This window comes from Zingiber officinale, chromosome 8B (genome assembly GCF_018446385.1).
Source record: "Zingiber officinale cultivar Zhangliang chromosome 8B, Zo_v1.1, whole genome shotgun sequence".
NCBI lineage: Eukaryota > Viridiplantae > Streptophyta > Magnoliopsida > Zingiberales > Zingiberaceae > Zingiber > Zingiber officinale.
Window position 1 is genome coordinate 54,848,448 of NC_056001.1, and position 20,028 is coordinate 54,868,475.

The following is a 20,028-nucleotide window of genomic DNA, read 5'->3' on the forward strand; positions in this document are numbered from 1 at the left end:
TTTTGCTTGAGCTAAAATAAAATTTTAATTCGGAGTTATTTGAATTTTAATTTGAACACTAAAAAATATATCTATTGTATAATATAATAAAAATTTATAAATATATAGAATATTAAATAAAAATTTGCAAGTGGCTAATAAATTCCGAATTATGCCAAAAACATTATTGAATTAATATGTTCGAGTTTGACTTAAATTCGATAATTTTGAATATGAGTTAATATGTTTTGAATGGATTCGATTTGTTTGTACTCTACTTGTACATGAAACCTTGTGGATAATGGCTGAGGGGATTAATTTTGAGAAGATAGCACTAGAATTGTCGATTGTTATGACTACAACCCTCAGAGTCATCCACAAAGTTTTAGTCACCAAACCTTATCCTGTGGCCCCTCGCGGAATTCCGCTAACCAATCGAAGTTTGCCACTTGCTGCATCGGCGACGAAACAAGAATCTAATTGTTCACAGTTGATGGCCAGGTGATGGATTTTCTTGTGAAGTGAGGCCCCCCTCAAACTGTCTTCTAGCAAAACCGTTGAGTGTTAGACTTGTTCTTCGATCCACTTATTTATGGCCACATTCTCACAAACTCCTTCCACAGCCAGAATTTCGCAATGGCTTGCTGTAGATCAATGATTCAAGGAAGCCTTCTCCTAAACCCGATTCCCTCGGTCGTTCCGAAAGGCAACCTTCCTTCTAGGGTCGGTAGACATAGAAGTGGCGCAAGGATCATCAAGTGTTGTCTCTTCTCCATGAGGGATTTTCGGCCGCAATTGGATGAGTACCCCGAAGGTATCATCTCCGGCGAGTGGACCGAGAACTTCTCTTTGTTGAGCTTCGATGATCTCCGTGCCTACCTCGAATCGCAAGTCCCCGTTGATAAGGTATTCTCGCTCCATTTCGCCATGTCAAGTCCCTTAAGGATCAATTTACCGTAGTTGTTTAAATACAGCCGTTCGATCTAGGATCGAACGGACGAGATTAAAACATCAAGATCCTTGTTGTGTGCATCTTTCTTAAGCTTATATGATACTTGAATGGTAGGGGCAACAACCTTGGCTCCTAGGAGAAGTCATGTCTAAGACGATATTGACGACGACGGTCGATCGGAAGCTCGATGAGGTCAACCATCACTTCGATGTCATCTCGGCATTGCCGGTCGTCGACGATCAACTCAGATGCATCGGGGTCATTTCCAAGAGTGACATAGCAAAAGCTTCACAAGGGGTTAGTTAGTTCCACTTCCACTATCGGCTTCTCACTCAATTGCAACTGACTAGTACTGATTCTGATGGATCAGGCGAGAACAAAGGTTGGCGAAGTCATGTCTTCACCCGCGATCACGCTATCGACCGAAAAGACGGTCATGGGTAATCATTTTCGCATAATTGTGCATATGATCGGCGCGATAAGGATCGCCAAACTATTAATTGCTACTGACCTTTTGTTGCTTTGCAGATGCTGCAGCTCTAATGCTCAAGATGAAGATTCATAGGATACCTGTTGTGAACAAGGGAGGGAAAGTCACAGGCAAGATTATATTGTTGATTTTCGAATGATCGTGACGGTTAGCCGATGAATAACTTGATCGTAATTTGCAGGAATCGTGACTCGAACTGACATATGGGAAGCCTTAGAGGCCATGGAGCAGTAGTTAGACCCTTTTGCAACTTGTACCTGTAAATATGTTGAGATGATATTAACAAATAGACGATATGAATAAACGTTTTGTGAGAACATCTTATCCTTTATCTAACTTTTGGGGGATTCGATCCGACCAGGAAAGGGGGAAGCCTAAGCTAGTCGCAACGTAACACTCCATGCCTCAGCATGAGCTTGCCTAAGAGATCGATCTTTTGAAAATATACTGACTTAAACATCGAAGGATCCATATTAATAGACTCCTGATTAAAGACAATATTGTATTGTTGTGGTCTCGCGACACTTCTTTAGTAGCTGTAGTCTACTAAGCTTCCTAACTCATTTCGCAAAGGCTACGACGACCAATTGCAAAGGACAAGCATGACAGCCATACTCCCTCACCCGAAACCCTCCGACTCTGCCAGCTAGTCGTGCTTCTACCACTATAACAAACATGAAAGGAAAGGAAAGAAAAGAAAAAGGAAAATCATTGATTTGGCATCGATAAACACAAACAACTTAAGGCTCAATTCGTCCTTCTACGGCTCATGTATTTCACAATCTTCTTCTTCGTCAAGTTTGTTTGTTAACAATCAATAAATAAGCACTAAAAGACAACCTTTAGGTGACCCTCCCCCTCTTAATGCTGCATGCATAGCGTGTGTCCTCACCCCCTTCACTAGCTTCCTCTGCATATACTTCAATTCTACTCGATCGAGTTAGATCAGTACTTTCAACAACCCTCGACATGAAGAGGGACTTCGGGTTGTTCCATGACCAACATCGCCTCTTCGGGGGCGATGGAATGGTCATTGCGTTGTGGGGGTGCATCAGGGTGCCGGTGGTGGTGCCGTTGCTCCGGGCTTCCGTCTATGTCTGCACTGCCATGTCGGTGATGTTGTTCGCGGAGAGGGTGTACATGGCCATGGTGATCCTAGTGGTGAAGGTGTTGAGGTTGAAGAGGTACACTAAGTATAGAGTTGAGAACGCGAGGAAGAAGATTGAGGCCAACAAGTCACACCCAATGGTACTAGTACAAATCCCCATGTTCAATGAGAAAGAGGTAGGATTGCACTAAAATTCGATTAAGTTTAATTCGATTTGTAAAATATTATATTTAACTACAATAAAAGAGCACTTTTCATTTTTTTTTTGAAGAGTAAAATTGAAAACCGATTAACTCTCGACCCAATTCTGAATGTCCTTAATACCAATTCTATGTGCGACTTAAATAACTTCCTATTTTTTTAATAATTTAGTATTAGAATTTTAACCGATTAATCTTAGAGATAGAAAAAGATAATACTAAACACATTTTAAGAAAATTGCATACAATAATAAATAAATGGGACTTATGATTTTTTTTTTAATTTAATTTTTTTTTAAAGAAAATCAAATTAAATTATAATTATATCCATAATTTTTAACATATTAAATTTTGCCCCCCGAATATTACCGTTATTGATACTTTTTCTCTTCAGGTTTATCGTCTCTCGATCGGCGCCGCCTGCTCGATGTCATGGCCCAATAATAAGATCATCGTCCAAGTCCTCGACGACTCAACCGATCTCTCCGTCAGGGTCTTGCTCCTCCCCCCGCTTGCCACCTTCCGGTTCACTGTTCGCCTAATTGACTCACCGAGCTTCAAACCGCAGGAAATGGTGGAGCAAGAGTGCAAGTCGTGGGAATCCAAGGGCGTCCACATCAAGTACGAGTTCCGCACCAGCCGGAGCGGATACAAGGCCGGCGCCCTCCGCGAAGGCCTGGAGAAGCCCTACGTCGGCGACTGCGAGTTCGTCGCCATCTTCGACGCCGACTTCCAACCTGACCCCGACTACTTGTGGCTGACCATCCCCTTTCTGCTCTCTAATCCCGACCTCGCCCTGGTTCAGGCAAGGTGGAAGTTTGGTGAGCCCTAGTTTCAGAACCATTTCTTTGATCAAAACGCTACATTTGTTCATCGATTCAAATTTTACATGTTGGTTCACTAAATTAGGCAACGTTACAGTTTTAAAGAGTTAACTTGGATTTCACATCTTAGAACCCTAAATCCTGGAATGTTGGAGTTAAAAAAAAAAGTCATCTTGGTTTCGACCCCCACAAAAGTCATCTTGGTGATTGTAGTGAATGCTGATGAATGCATGCTGACACGCCTCCAAGAGATGTCCCTGGATTACCATTTTAGTGTGGAGCAAGAAGTGGGATCGTCGACTTACTCATTCTTCGGATTCAATGGTGAGTTTTTGCGAGCATTGTGATTGATCTTTAGTGCTTGGTCTCAGTTTCAATATCATTGCAGGGACTGCTGGAGTGTGGAGGATGCAAGCCCTGGCTAATGCCGGTGGATGGAAAGATCGAACCACTGTGGAAGACATGGATTTGGCTGTTAGGGCCTCCTTGAAAGGCTGGAAGTTTGTGTTCATTGGAGACCTATCAGTGAGCATTGCTTTTGCTCAAACTTTGTGTTTGAATTTGAGCTGTTTTTTGTTCCAAAGCTTGTATCTTGCAGGTGAAAAATGAGCTACCGAGCACGTTCAAGGCGTATAGATTTCAGCAGCACAGGTGGTCATGTGGCCCTGCAAATTTGTTCAGGAAGATGTTCAAAGAGATAATATACTGCAAGGTATTACGATTTGTTTTCAGTGATATAATCTTTGTCAAGTTCCTTTAGTAGCATGCTATCTTCTTCTCAATGCAAGATACATATAAACAATGATTGTGCTATATGTTCCAAAGGCTAAAATTGCACGGATAAGGCCATGATCTAGAGCCCTCACATGTTCGATCTGAATTAAGTTTATATATTAATTGAATCATAAGAAAGAAGAATAGCAAGCTCAAGAAAGCATCCTAATGACACAAAGTCATAGAAGAATAAATACAGAAACTACTAATTGTGTGTTTCAAGGTTTTGCTACCAAAAAATTGAATTTATTAAAGAAGTATCGAATTTGTACATTTGTGATCTGATAAGTTAAGCATATAAACTAATTTGAAGTTTGTATGTCACAGAGGGTTTCAGCATGGAAGAAATTTCATCTGATCTATGCATTCTTCTTTGTGAGGAAGATAGTTGCACACTTTGTGACCTTCTTCTTCTATTGTGTGATCATTCCAGCCTGCGTTCTGCTCCCAGATGTTCGTCTTCCAAAGTTTGTCGCTGTTTATATTCCATCTGCAACCACTCTACTCAATGCCATCTGCACTCCAAGGTATGTGTAAGACTGTACTTGCAACTTCAAGTGATCAATCACTACTGATACATCGAGAAAGCTTTCAGAAATTGCATCTTGGATTTACTAATCCTTTATGTTCATGGTGTGCAGGTCCTTTCATCTCATCATCTTCTGGATCTTGTTCGAGAATGTCATGGCGATGCACAGAGCAAAGGCAACCATAATAGGGCTTTTCGAAACCAATCGTGTCTACGAGTGGATTGTCACCGCAAAGCTAGGGAACGCTTCGAGAAACAAGAGCAGTTCCAGGTCACAGAAAAGATATCAATGCCACATAGTAGAAAGGTACACCATTAAAGATCAATTCTTTGAAACATATCAACTATGAAAAAAAGTAGAGAGCCTGAATATAACTTCTCATGTTTCAGGATTCATATGATGGAGATCTTAATGGGCATATTTCTCTTATACTGCTCAATCTACGACATTATGTTTGGTCATGATCTCTTCTATGTCTATTTGTTCATCCAATCTATGGCATTCTTCATCGTCGGATTTGGCTACGTTGGTGTATATGTTCCCAACTGATGAAGATAAAGATGATACTCTTTCACTCAGCCAACACCAAATTGCACAGAAGTAACCAAGTATGTTCTGCATAATATATTTTTCAATATATTTCGATACTCAAATGTAACTGTAGATGTTGTGGCTTTCCTGATCTGATCACAAGCATGATGCTACTGAAGTAAGTATGAAGCTACGAGTATAAGAAAAATGAGATGGTAATCTAGTTTGTAAGATCTTGTATAATTGTTCCTCCTATCATCCTAAATGTATAATTGTTACTATTTCTCAAGTTTTAAGGCGAATCCACTCTTGGATATCAGTAATGGTGAAATTGTATGTTATCGTCTCATTATCTCTAAACAGTTTCTTCTAATCACTTGTTAATTCATATGTTCGAATTTCGTCATATTAATCCTAAAGATAGATAATCTTCCCCTCTGATTCACTTATCCAATAAATTTTGAGCATAATTTATGTATATTCATAAATTGTTTTTTAAAATATTTAATATATATATATATATATATATATATATATATATATATATATATATATATATATATATATATATTCTCATGCAATTTTTATGAGTTTCCTCACTCATTTTTCATATTTTTTCAGAGAAAAAAAATCGTTATGAAAAACCTAAAAGAAAAAACATAATGCGCCACGTGGGTGCGGATCTCCTGTGGTAGCCACGCGTCGGCCTTTAGCGTGCTCCTCTCCTGTGAACATTCACATCGGACGGCTCTCCTGCGTCCTCCAAACTACCGTACGTGTCAGTAATGCATGCATGACCATCGCCCCATGAAGGTAATACAATCGACGCGAGAAGTTACCCATCGCAACGCCTATATTTGCTATTGGCTGTTTTGAGAAAACGACTCCTTAATTCCCTGGTGATCTTGTAGGTATACTTTTTTAATTAATATGTATACATTGTCATGGACGACCTCTTGGTTCGATCTTGATTTCCTCTCTCGTTCCACGACGAAAAGAAGGAAGAGAAAGCGACACAGCGGCCGCCATGGCAAAGGTACGGTCGAGCTTCATCTTCTCCTTCGATTTCTACTCCGATCGATTGTTCCCTTGATCCATTGCGATTCGATGTCGGTTTTCGCTGCAGAAGAAGAAGCAGCAGCCCAACGACGGGGTGGCGTTGGCGTCTGGCAACGCTGCGGCGGAGGCGACGGACGAAGGCGGAGGAGAAAACGAGGAGAAGAACGAAGGCGGAGACGGTGGAAAACCGGAGAAGAACGACGGAGGAAGTATTACCGTCGTCTTGAAGGTCGATATGCATTGCGAGGGATGCTCGAACAAGGTCATCAAATCCGTCCGAGGCGTACAAGGTATTCATATTATCCATCGAAGTCTCCGGCCATCTTTTGGTTCTCCTCCTTAATGCATTCCGCTACCGATTGATCTCTCCGGCGATGCTAGGGGTGGAGGCCGTCATGGCGGACGCCGGGATTGGGAAGCTAACGGTGGTGGGGAAGCTGGATCCATGGAAGCTTCGAGATCATGTGGAGGCGAAGAGTCACAAGAAGGTTGACCTCATCTCACCGACCAACTTCCCCAAGAACGCCGACAAAGCCAGAAAACCCTCCGCCGCCAAGCAAACCGACGAGAAGAAGCACCAGGAAAAAGTACACTATCAATTCCTTCATTTTTTTTTCCTAAAAATAAATTATATCGTCATTTCTCAAACTTTTTTTTTTTACACAACCCGGACAATCATCAGCTGGTGGTGACGACGGCGACGCTTAAAATTCGATTGCACTGCGAAGGATGCATCCGTCGAATCCGCAAGACCATCCTCAAGATCAAAGGTATTTTTCTTAAAATTTTAATTTATTTTTTCCCATTTTTTTCGATCCAAAATTCTCGCCGAAAGAAAATTAAAAGTGTTCGGAAAAGTGTCAGTTTCCCTGATCTTTTTTCGTGGACGTCTGATCGAACGAGTACGGCTCTGATCGTACATCTTTGGCAGCATCGAGGAATATTCTCTGGCTTTTGGTTTTCTGCCTGCATCCCGTCTAATTACCGTTGTGCCACTCAGGTGTCGAGAGCGTCGTCTTCGACACGCAGACGGATCAGGTGATTGTGAAGGGGACGATGGACGCGAAGGCTCTGCCGGAGAAGCTGAAGACGAAGATGAAGCGGGACGTCGTGGTGGTGCAGCCTAAGAAGGAGGGCGGCGGAGGCGATAAGAAGGAGAAAGGTGGAGCCGGCGAGGAGGAGGAGAAGGAGGAGAAGAAGAAGAAGGAGAAGGAAGGCGGCGAGGGGGAGAAGAAGAACAAGAAGAAGAAGGAAAACGGCGAAGGGGAGAAGAAGAATAAGGACGGCGGCGAGGAGAAAAAGAAAGGCGGCAAGGGAGGAGGCGGCGGTGGAGGGGAGAAGAAGGAGGAGGAGACTGTGAAGGCAGCGACGGTGGGGGCGGCGCCGGCGGGACACGCGATGGAGTACTACGGAGAGTATGGTTACCGCTTGGAGATGGTTCACGCCCCGCAGTTGTTCAGCGACGAGAATCCCAACTCGTGCTCCGTTATGTGAACCCAACCGGAATAAGACGGTGCAAATAACATAGTGCTTGCGTTTCGATGCGTAGGAGACGTTACGATACAACAACATACCGTCACGGACGATATATGGTGTTTTTGTCGGTCAAGAGTCGTTGGTGAGTGGTGACCGATATAGGGTACGTTAAGGACGAGGGTGTAGTATTACTGTTAGTGTAGTCTTTTTTTTAATGTTAATTGAATAGATTATACATTTCATTCATTTGAATTGAGATTATTGAATTGACAACTGATTTGATTAATATCTAGGTTAATTAGTGTAGTCGTTACCGAACCAGAGTTAAGTTTCATAAATATTTAAATCACATATTCGACATTCAAAATGATCAAATCATATATCCTATATCTAGTTTATCATTCTTATTTATACCAGCCGTAAAATAGTTGACTGGTGTATTTTTTTAAAAATTAAATATATTTTTTAAAAATTTATTGATATTTAAAAAATCATGGGTTCTTTGTAGGGGCGTAGCTAGGTGAAGCTTTGGGGGTGCACCCCTGAAATTTGAGGAAAAAAAATATACATTGGGAAGAAAAATAAAAAAAAAACACTTAATTATAAATTTTTAAATTTTATAGACTTTTATAAAAAAAAATCCAATCAAAACCAACCATATTTTTTTTTCTCTCCCATGATTCCCCCTCCATCTCTCCCATTTTTATTTTTATTTTTCTTCAATATTGTATTTTATTTTTTCCCTTAATTTTTCTTATTTTTCCCTCTCTCACAGTATTTTCTTTTTTTCTCCTCTAATCCCCTTCTTATTTTTTTTCCCTAACCTTAATTTTATCCTCAAAATTCTTCATCTCATGTCATTGCCACAACCATACACATTATTGTCACCGCACGATATTATTACTAGTGTCGTCATTGTTTGTTACCAGTGTCATCGTTATCGCTACATCAATACTCCACAACAAACACCTTTTGATTGAAGTAAAGTTTTTTTATTTTTTCTTTTTCGTTACGGATAGAAGTGTCAAAAAAATATATAGTGTCGATTTTTCATATTGATGTTTATTTGTTGACTATCAATTTTATTATTATTTTTGAATGGTTAAAAAAATAGTCATTAAATTAAGTGATTATGTGTCTAAAATATTATATTAATGATAAATTAGATGAAATAATAATATCGAAGTATTTAAAAAAAATATGAGATATACTTACTTCAAATAGGGCATCCCCCCTTCACTATGTCCTCCCTTCTCTCTCTGCCACCTAAATTGATTCTTAAGCTTTAAGTCATAGATAAGGTCTGAGGATCTATAGATCATTGTTTCAACTAAAATCAAGGGCTAAACTAAAAATTTTTAAATTTAAATTCATTTTTAACTCCTTAAATTTGAAAGTTAGACTTTTGGAGGATAAAAATTGATCTACACTAATATTTAAAATTTTTATAAAATCGTTCCTCTTGGTCTAAAATCTTGGCTACGCCATTGGTTCTTTGCATATTATGTCAAACGATATTTGAGTACATAAATATAATTAGAACTAGATAAACACATATTATATGTTTTTATATCATTCCAAACTTTCAATATTTATAAATTGATTTTGATCGAAATCTCAAATATCAATTTTACATAATAGATTGAGAGTAGTGGTTTTATTAACATGAATGTGTCTAAAAAATCTAATTCATATTTAAAAAATTATTGTTCTCAATATATTATATCAAATTAATATTTGAGGATATGAATATAATCAGGAGAATTAAACGAACACATATGATTTTATTTTATGTAATTTCAAGTTCTCTAGATCTATCAGCCGATTTTGATCGAAACATGTTGATAAATCTAGAAAGCTTGGAATTGCATGAAATCAGGTCATGCATGTTCGTCCAAGTCTCCTGATTATATCTATGCCTTTAAACATCAATTTTACACAATATATTAAGAGTAATGATTTTTTAAACACCAATTTATTTGAAACCGGCTGATAGACATAGACCTAAAGAATTCGGAATGACATGCAATCACATCCTATATGTTTGTCTAGATTTTTTAATTATATTTTGCTCTCAAATATCAATTTGACATAATATATTGAGAGTAATAATTTTTATTTTTTGAATACGAATAGATCTTTTAAAAAAAAATCTATTTTTTCTTAAATTACAGTAGTTGACTGTTTATCGGTGTAAATGAGAGGAGTAAAATTGGTATAGGATATATGATTTGATCATTTTAAAAATTAAATACGGGATTTAAATATTTAGGAAATTAGCTACGTTTAATTGACCAATTCAATAAGGTTTTGATTTAAATTCATGTAAATTTATTTTGATGTGAACAGACAATTTTATTCTTCTTTTCTTTGTAAGGCTTGTTATAAGTTTGGAGGAGAGGAAGGAAAGGAAAGGGGAAAAGGAGTTGTTTATCGGGTTGGATTGATGGAGTGAGTAGAAGAACTAATTGAAATTACATGACCTTTCGTTCCTAATTGAAATTAGGCTTTGTGCGCTTCGATAGAGAAAAGATGTTTTCCGAAGAATGAACGAGGGAAATAGCTAGCTAGGTTTACGATGTTTTCTTTCTTTACTTCTTCAAAAATACTCGACAAGTGGACTCTTGAGAGTTGTTTAAATAGGACATAGGAGAAAGAAGGAAAAATGATATACACAAGGAAAAAAATTCAATGAAAATCTCAATGATAGACACATAAAGTGATGGGGCCCACAAAAAGTGAAATGGTGGACCATGACTTTATGTGTCTATCCTTGAGGTTTTTATTGAATTTTTTTCCTTGTGCATATCATTGAAAGAAGTGACTTCACTGAAAGTTCAATGCCAATAACTGAATATGGAGGAATCAAGTTTGAAGCCCTTAAGTTTCATATATCCAATGTCATTGCGTGACCGTAAAAGAGGTAATCAAGCTCGAGAGTGCAAAGGGAGAAAATTAGAGCTTGACAACCAAAGGGAAGAAGACTGCAAGAGCTTGAGCATCAATAGAGAGGAGGTCACAAGTGACAACAACTCGAGAGTCGAAGGGGCGGCAAGTCGTATCAAGGAGGTAGTCAAGGGGATTTCGCTAAAGTCGATATGATTTACATTATTCACTAAGTCATTTTCTAATGGAATCACGCACCCTCCTTTATGTTGATGGTAGCCATCATTTGCAATGAGAGACTAGATCGTCATTGATTCATTACCCTAACTTTCTAGTGAGTCGAACTCGATCCTTTTGTTTTGTTGAACTTATTTGTGGTTAGAACTAAAAGCAACCTATGATCAAACACAACACAATTTCATTTTTGCACTCGAAGCTACTCATGAAATCTAGTTAGGTACTCGTTGTACCAGAAAACAATTTCAATTATCCATAGTCACTTCATTATATAATTAAATTTTTCTCTTTTTTAATTTTACACTTTGGAGACTTTCGAAAGAGTGAGGTCCTCATTGATGAACCCTAGAAGACAACTGCAACATAGACATCTCTCAGAAATATTATTTTAATTAATTAAATTGTGAGACATGTTTTTGCCTCGATTTCATTTTTCAAAAATGTCTTGAGATTAATGGGTTGTTTAATGTTGCCCATAAATGCATGAGCAATAAATTAATGTGGTAGCGCCACATGTGGTGCCTCCTCCTCACGCCCTACGTTAATGAAATTTCTGAAGTTTTAATTTTACTACTCATTATACCAACTGAGCTAGCCTTGAGCCATCAGCAATAAATTAATTATCACATTAAAATCAAATTTATGAATATAATTAATGGGCAAATCGTACTAGCAAATCTTGTCATAAAAAATGCTTTAATTAATAGATCTTATTTTAGATAAACATCATAAATGGGCGAAGAACTCAATATTGTGCTTGGAGCTTCTTTTTAAGCAATCTCTTAATTATTTTCCACTTTATTATTTCAACAAATGGAGATATTATTTTTTTTACTTGGGTGTTTATCAAAATGACCCTTCTAATATTTTTTTTATCAACACACATGCGTACTTACTAAAATTTTTCCTCAAGAGACTCAAATCTACAGCTATATATGTTTTTTTGTTTGCACTACAAATTGCTTTAACCATCAATAACAAAAAAATGTTTGTGACCAAAGTTAAGAATACAAGATATAAAAGACAATCCAGGACACTAAGTTCAGATCAATATAAGGTCTAGCTAGAGTTGAGTCTAATGTATACAACATTATCCTACATTACAAGAGATATATGTGGGCTTTTTTGGAAAAATAATTATAAGAAAAATATTAACTATGGTAAAATTCTCTAGATTATTATTATTATTATGCAAATGGAAATAATTAGGTGATTAATAAATGCAATTTAGGGTGGCTCAAAAAGGTAAAAAAGAAGGAAGACTCAAAAGCCACATTAATTCACAGTATTGACAATTCAAGGGAAAGGTACATGTTCATTATTGAACATGTTGTTTCTTTTTTGAAAGGGACAAATAATCAATATATATTAAGTTTATAGATGCAAAAAACAAATAATATCCACTCAAATTTATGGCATAATGCTATAGATTCACACTATATTATTAAAGTTAGATAAATCAATTCAACTAGTAGAATAGAGAAATAATGACAAATCATCTTATTCAAAATTATACATCATAATTGTTGATTATTATTGTAAATAGAGCTAGAAACAAACTTTTAGTCATTATAAAGGGTACTTTTGGTGATCGACTACTCATGTAAACCAAACAAACTTATCTTAAAAGAAATATCTAGAAGGATTTTTTGAAGATTTATTGTTCATATTAGTCATTTTATCCTAATGATGAAGACAACCCTATGAGAGCTTCTTGGTAGTCATGTTATTGTAACTTAGAAACAAAGACAACGCGATAAGGTTTGTGATCTAAGAGTTCTTTAGAGGACTAAACTTATATGTGCCCTCGGGAGCACCTTTTTAGATTCTCTTCGCCTCGGTACTCATGTCATCATAACTTAGAAACAGAGACAACGAGTCGTGGGTCGCGACCTAAAAGTTCTTCGGAGGAATAAATTTATACATACGGACATACGGTAGCATCATATCACCAATAATAAAGCAAGCAAGCATGTGATGATCATGAGTTTTGAGTGTAGATCCACCGCCGCCCCTTGAAGTTGTTTTCGAACCCTTCCCTTTAACATCCTTAATTATCATGAATTTTGAGTTATGATCTAAAAGTACTACATCAGAATAAACTGATACATGTTTACCTTTGCATCATCTATACCAAGGCAAGAGTACACTCTATATATAATGTCATTTTTTTTGAAACAAAATTGTTGGAAAAAGTAAATTAATATGGCTAATTAAATTCTAAGACAAAAATGATTTCAGTCATATTTAATTAGATATATGCAAAATTATCATGATTAATTATTTCCAAAATGATATTCTCTTGCAAAAATTAATAAATATGATAAAATAGATTCTTTTTTTATTTTTGCACATTGAATTAAATCACTAGTAAATAAGAGATAAGGAGCAATTTGCAAACCAAAGAACTCACTACCGTTTTTCATACCCAAACCAAATAAATGAAATCAGCAAGATCTCTAGAAGACAAACCTGATGAGCGATGACAAAGATCTCAATCGATCGAGGCTTATTCTTGTTAGTTAGCCGTTTATTGCCGATGCAGCATCATCAAGATTCTCAGCAAGACAACCTATCATCAGTGATGCCCGAACGATGACCATTCGACCGGTTGGTGTGAATCTTGATGATGCCACAGCTGCAAACACCAGCTTGTATTCTCCAACAAGCGAAAGAGTGAGGAAGAGAAAGGTAGAAGAGAAGAGAAGAAGGATATTCTTGCTTCCATAGTAATTAACTAAACATTAGGGTTCATAAAGATACCAAACTGAAAGATCTAAAATCTTTAGAAGAAGAAAAATAAAGCAAGTCATGACCTAAACATATCAAGTTTGACTAATCAAAGAAGAGGATCAAGAAGAAGATTTATGAGCTGCCCAAGAAGAAGTCGAAGAAAGTCACTACTAGATTGTAGCCATGAAAGGAAGGAAGGAAGGAATCTGATCAAGTAGGGGAGACAGAGAGAGAGGGTGGAGAGGGAGGTTGAGAAGGATCAAGTGTATATAAAAGATATGGACTAGGTTTCTTGGAATAGGGTTCCTGCCTAATCCAACCCTAATTAGGTCTATCTTATTTCTTAATAGTGCTAACTACTTGTCAAGGGAATTTGAAGAAAAAAAAAGTCATTTGAATTGAATTTCAACTATAAAACTAAATATTGGTAAAGTTATTGTGTTTCTACTTTTAGACGACTTAAGGTTGAATGTAATTATAAAATGTTGATAATTGTAAAATGTTACTTGGTCGATCAGTCCGCGCGTCGGATGTAATTATAAAATGTTGATAATTGAGGTGATTACTTGTAAGTTAATTAATTTATATAAGTACTAGGATCTATTTTTTTAAAAGAAAAAAATATATTAGTGTGGCCTACGATGCAACTTAAATAATTAAGAATAAAAAAAGTGCTTTAACAATCAATAATATAAAAATGTTTGTGACCAAATTTAAGAATAAAAAATTTAAAAGACGGTCTGATGCCCCAAGCTCCGGTCAATATAAGGTCTCCGAAAAAAGTCGGACCATATTGAGTTTGTTAGGAACCGTATGAGCTAAGAGGTGAATAATTTCGATTAGGGGTGTCAAAAATGAACCCGACCCGACGACCCAACCCGAGTCGACCCGAAAAAAATCGGGTTCGGGTTGGGCATTTTCGGGTTCGGGTCGGGTTCGGGTTGGAGGGTTGGAGAGTAAAAAAATTTCGGGTTGACCCGGGTTGACCCGGGTTGGCTTAAATATAGGGTTTTGTGGGTTTTTTTAGAGTTAAATCAAATTTTATTTTAAAAATTTAGATGTTTTTATGTATATTAATATCATGTTTGTATGATAATGATGGAATATTGAGATAAAAGTGAAGAATTATAGGGAAAATAGCCCAAAAAAGTCGTTTTGAATCGGATTTTCGGGTTATATGGGTCGGGTTCGGGTTGATCGGGTTGGTCGGGTTCGGGTTCGGGTTGAGGTGTTTTGGGTTGAACTCGGGTTCGGGTCGGGTTCGGGTTGGGTTAAAAAAAAAAAAAAAAAACTCAACCCGACCCAACCCGACCCGACCCACCCGAATTGACACCCCTAATTTCGATCACTTCTTGTCGTTTCTTTGTGTTCGTCGTTGAATGCGCAGCGGAAACCTTACTTCAAACTTGACTCGATATCGACAACACCTTGTTTTATTTGGCATCTACCTCCTTGAGGTGACTAATCCAAGTAGGGCTGTAAATGAACCAAGCGTTCGTGAAAAAGATTGGTTTTTGACTTGGTAAAAACTTGTTTATGTTCGTTCAATATACACAAGATTAATTAAACAAATAACCTTGAACAACTCGTTAAGTTAAACAAACAAGCTTCAACATATATGTGTTCAGCTCATTAACGTTCGTGAACAATGTTCGTGAATAACGCTCGTGAACAATGTTCGCGATCTATATTCACTAATAAAACTCTTTTCAATATGCTAAATAAACAATAAAATAAAATAAAATAAAATAAAATAAATTAAAGTTATCAAGTTCAATAACCAATCAAACAACTAAAAGTTTCAAACAATTAAATAAGTTTGAATTGAGAGCTCGATAACATCTAAACCATCTGTTGGAACCCCAAGGTTGTTTTGGTGTGATCAACAAGTTAAGTTAGGTCTTGTGTGTTTTTAACCTTGTGTCTAAGTGTGCAGGAGTTTAGGAGCACAGGTAGTCGAGCGGAAGATGCAGCTAGCGAGAAGGACGACACGCGGTGTATCTGAGGGGCGAGGCGCTGCGGAAAAGTACACCGGCGGACGAGAAGGAAGCGTGTGGTAGTTCCGAGGGACGAGAAGCCGGAGCGAAAGACTGCTCGAGGAGCAAGAGACACAGCTAGCGAGAAGGTCAGTACGGGGTGCGACCGAGGGACGAAGACTGCGGATGAGTACGCTGGCGGACGAGAAGGAAGCACGCGGTGATTCAGAGGGACGAGAACTCGGAGCGGAAGCCTGCTCGAGAAGACCGGAAGTTGGGTTCGGGTGAACCCTATTCCGGATGGCAGAGATCACCAAGCGAGCGGAGGACTCGGATTGAGGTGAATGGAGCTGGAGCAGAAGACCCCGGCTGGAAAAAGTCAACGGGGTTGACTATCCCAGCCGGGGTGCCCGGAATTGTCCGAGGCGCCCGGAGTTGACTTTTTGATCAGATCGCGTCAATCGCGATCTGAACGTTGGGGGATAAAGTTTTATCCCCCCAAGGTGCCCGAAACCCCTTCGGGGCGTCCCGACCAAGGCTATAAATATAGCCTTGGTCCAGAAGCTTTAAATCAACTCAGAAATTGTAATTCCAACACTTGTGTGCTTCTTTTAGAGTTTAGCTTCTTTCTTTTTGCGCTTTCATTGCTGTAAGAGGCTTCTCCGCTTGAAGGAGATATTCTAGTGCGACATCTTCCTTGGATTAACAACCTCGCCGGTTGTAACCAAGTAAATTTCTGTGTGCCTCGTCTTTTCAGTTTTAATTTATTGCTTTCTTAATTTATGCAAGTGTTAGTTTAAGAAAGTTCGAGAAAAGTTTTTCCTTTTTTGTTTACAGGCTATTCAACCCCCCTTCTAGCCGGCCGCCGCAATTTAACAAGTGGTATCAGAGCCAAGGCGCTTCAGGAGGACTAACCGCTTAACGAAGCACTGAATCGATGGCCGGAGCTAACATCTACCCACCAACATTCGAGGGGGAGTTCACGTTTTGGAAACGACGAATGGAGGTTTTTATTAAAATAGATTTTAGTATTTTATTAATTATGAAATATGATTTTGAAGCACCGAAGAATGCGAACAGAGAAGAAATCGAAAAATGCCTATGGACCAAAAAGCAGCGTGATGATTTTACATCAAATGGTAAGGCTGAATTTCACCTTCTAAGCGTACTACCAGTTGAAGATCTCGACAAAATTGGTGACTATCAAAGTGCAAAAGAACTTTGGGAAAAGTTCGTAAAGCTCCATGAAGAACCAAAAGAAGTCGCATCCAACTTCTCAATGGACACCCAGTCATCATGGGAAGAATCTGAAACCGAGGAAATCGTCGGAACAACCTTAATAGCTGAGTATCTACCAGAAGATGAAGCAAGCTCATCCTCAATGAACATCGAGAGCATCGATGAAGGGGGAGAGTCTTCGGAAGAAAGCAGCTCAACAGGGGGAGCATCAGCAGGAGACAAGGTAAGTTAGGAACACTCCCTACCACCTAACCAAATGTTCAAATTTGTAAAGTTATTAAATAAAGATTGTTACATGCTAGAAAAAGAAAATAAAGAATTGAAATTAATTCTAGATAAATCTTGTCTGGTAGAAGATTTTAAAAAATTAGAATTAGAAATTGAGAAATTGAAATTAGAAAATGATAGTTTGAAAGTACAATTAGATAACTTGAAAAATCATGCATGTTCAAATAAAACATATTTTAAAAAATACAACAATTTAAATTGGTATTTTCAATATCATAAGGGACAGATTAGAAATATTTCAAAGAAAAATATCCCTAAGAAATTCCTAGTTAATCCAGTAGGCCGGAACCTATATTGGGTTCCTAAGTCTTGTTTAACTTGAATTTTTAATCGAATTTAGTGCTTTTAGTGAGAAAATTCGACATTAAAATTTCTATATGAGACTTTGTCTAAGAAAGTGGTTGTTGCTCCAAAACCAAGAAGGCCTAGTGCCTCGCCACGATCTAGAAGCCAAAATATTGAAATAAAATGTTTAATTAACTTTCTGATAAAGCATTAAGATTAAAATTTAATAATACTTTTAAAAAAAAAATTTAACATTTTTTTAAAAAAATTTTCTTAGAATTTTTTTGCATAAAACTAAAATTGCCTAAGTTAAAAGTTCTTCTGAAATTAGAAATTTATGCTTAAATCTTTACTTAGAAAAAATTTCAAAAATATTTTTGTAAAATTTCCTGAGTCAGATTTTTTACTTAAAGCTCTACTTAGAAAATTTTCTTACTTAGAAAGTTTTATTACTTAAAGTTTTACTAAGAACATTTTTTTCTTTTGTTAAAAAAAAATTATTGCAAAAGTTTTCAAAGTTTCAAATTGTTCCCTTAGAATTTGTCTTTGAATCCCATTTTTTTATGTTATCAAAGGGGGAAAATGAAAAGTATAAGTCTAGGGGGAGGTAGACTAAAATTTAAATTTTCTATTTTTTTGCACTTATTGCAAAATTAGTTAGTTTATTTTTTTATGTCTATTTACCCTAGCTTAACTTGGGTTGCTCACATCAAAAAGGGGGAGATTGTTGGAATCCCAAGGATGTTTTGGTGTGATCAACAAGTTAAGTTAGGTCCTGTGTATTTTTAACCTTGTGTCTAAGTGTGCAGGAGCTTAGGAGCAGAGGTAGTCGAGCGGAAGACGCAGCTAGCGAGAAAAACGACACGCGGTGCGTCCGAGGGACGAGGCGCTGTAGAAGAGTACACCGGCAGATGAGAAGGAAGCGTGCGGTGGTTCCGAGGGATGAGAAGCTGGAGCGGAAGACTGCTCAAGGAGCAAGAGACGCAGCTAGTGAGAAGGTTGGCACGGGGTGCGACCGAGGGATGAAGACTGCGGATGAGTACGCTGGTGGACTAGAAGGAAGCACGCGATGTTTCTGAGGGACGAGAAGCCGGAGCGGAAGCCTGCTCGAGAAGACCGAAAGTTGGGTTCGGGTGAGCTCTATTCCGGATGGCAGAGATCACCCAAGCGAGCGGAAGGCTCGGACTGAGGCGAACGGAGCCGGAGCAGAAGACCGGGCTGAAAAAAGTCAACGGGGTTGACTTTCCCAGCTAGGGCGCTCGGAACTGTCCGGGGCGCCCGAAACCCTTCCGGGCGTCCGGAGTTGACTTTTTGACCAGATCACGTTAATCACAATATGAACGTTGGGGGATAAAGTTTTATATCCCCCAGAGTGCCCAGAACCCCTTCGGGGCACCCCGACCAAGGCTATAAATACAGCCTTGGTCGAGAAGCTTTAAATCAACTCAGAAATTGTAATTCCAACACTTGTGTGCTTCTTTTAGAGTTTAGCTTCTTTCTTTTTGCGCTTTTATTGCTGTAAGAGGCTTCTCCGCCTGAAGGAGATATTCTAGTGCGACATCTTCCTTGGATTAACAACCTCGCCGGTTGTAACCAAGTAAATTTTTGTGTGCCTAGTCTTTTCAGTTTTAATTTATTGCTTTCTTAATTTATGCAAGTGTTAGTTTAAGAAAGTTCGTGAAAGGTTTTTTCTTTTTTGTTTACAGGCTATTCAACCCCCCTTCTAGCCGGCCGCCGTGATCCAACACAATCCAGCTTGAACCAAGCTCAAGCCAAGCTCGAACCAAGCTCAAGCCAAGCTTGAATTAAGAGCTCGATAACATCTGAACGAATCAAGCTCAAGCCAAGTTTCAAACAAGCTCAAGCTCATAAAAAATAAACCAAGTCAAGGTTGAACAATTATTCAAAAGCTTGGTTCATTTTAAGCTTGGCTCGGCTCGGCTCGGCTCGGTTCGGTTACCTTATCAAATAAGCTTGAATACTCCAAAGCTCAGCTCGGTGGCTCGTTTACAGCCCTAAATCCAAGGGTCCATACTATCTATCACGTTCACTATGAATACTTCCCAAAAACTTTCCAGAGGTGAAGAAGCCCCGTACAAGCTTGTTCTTACAAGAACACAACAAGAAAAACAAACAAGATTATAAAAGAAATCGAAAACCAACGAAGAACCTTGCTTTGCCTTGCTCTTTTCTTGCTTTAGATTGCCTCTTGGTGGTGAAAATACAACACTTTGTGTTGGATCGAGACGCACGTGAGGAGGGGGGGGGGGTGAATCACGTGGTTTTCAAAAACTTGTTTTTTGATTTTATAAAATCAAATGCGCAATGGAAAATTAAGTAAGAAAACAAAATAGAAAAGTAGTAAAAAACACACGGTCGGTTTTACTTGGTTTGGAACCTTCGATGACTCATATTCTAAAACCCAAGTCTCGTGGACCTATCGATGGGTAATTCAATAAAA

The 20,028-nt window shown here is 38.1% G+C and overlaps 3 protein-coding genes across 3 annotated transcripts; all 3 read left to right on the forward strand.

Moving 5' to 3' along the window:
- Positions 1–586: 586 nt before the first annotated feature.
- On the forward strand, positions 587–1,738 carry LOC122015674. The gene is made up of 5 exons (XM_042572690.1): positions 587–885; positions 1,046–1,228; positions 1,302–1,371; positions 1,460–1,531; positions 1,603–1,738. Exons 1-5 carry the CDS (start codon positions 616–618, stop codon positions 1,653–1,655), a joined length of 648 nt encoding a protein of 215 aa, XP_042428624.1. The 5' UTR covers positions 587–615; the 3' UTR covers positions 1,656–1,738.
- Positions 1,739–2,378: 640 nt separating this feature from the next.
- LOC122017932 (glucomannan 4-beta-mannosyltransferase 1-like) lies at positions 2,379–5,724 on the forward strand. Its single transcript, XM_042575652.1, has 9 exons — positions 2,379–2,705; positions 3,124–3,222; positions 3,298–3,550; positions 3,767–3,877; positions 3,942–4,078; positions 4,152–4,265; positions 4,655–4,854; positions 4,969–5,163; positions 5,247–5,724. The coding sequence occupies exons 1-9, from the start codon at positions 2,391–2,393 to the stop codon at positions 5,404–5,406; spliced, it is 1,584 nt and encodes a 527-aa protein (XP_042431586.1). The 5' UTR covers positions 2,379–2,390; the 3' UTR covers positions 5,407–5,724.
- A 317-nt stretch (positions 5,725–6,041) lies between these two features.
- Positions 6,042–8,096, forward strand: LOC122017473 (heavy metal-associated isoprenylated plant protein 3-like). Its single transcript, XM_042575097.1, has 6 exons — positions 6,042–6,201; positions 6,300–6,424; positions 6,515–6,737; positions 6,829–7,034; positions 7,130–7,217; positions 7,448–8,096. The coding sequence occupies exons 2-6, from the start codon at positions 6,416–6,418 to the stop codon at positions 7,939–7,941; spliced, it is 1,020 nt and encodes a 339-aa protein (XP_042431031.1). The 5' UTR covers positions 6,042–6,201; positions 6,300–6,415; the 3' UTR covers positions 7,942–8,096.
- Positions 8,097–20,028: the final 11,932 nt, after the last annotated feature.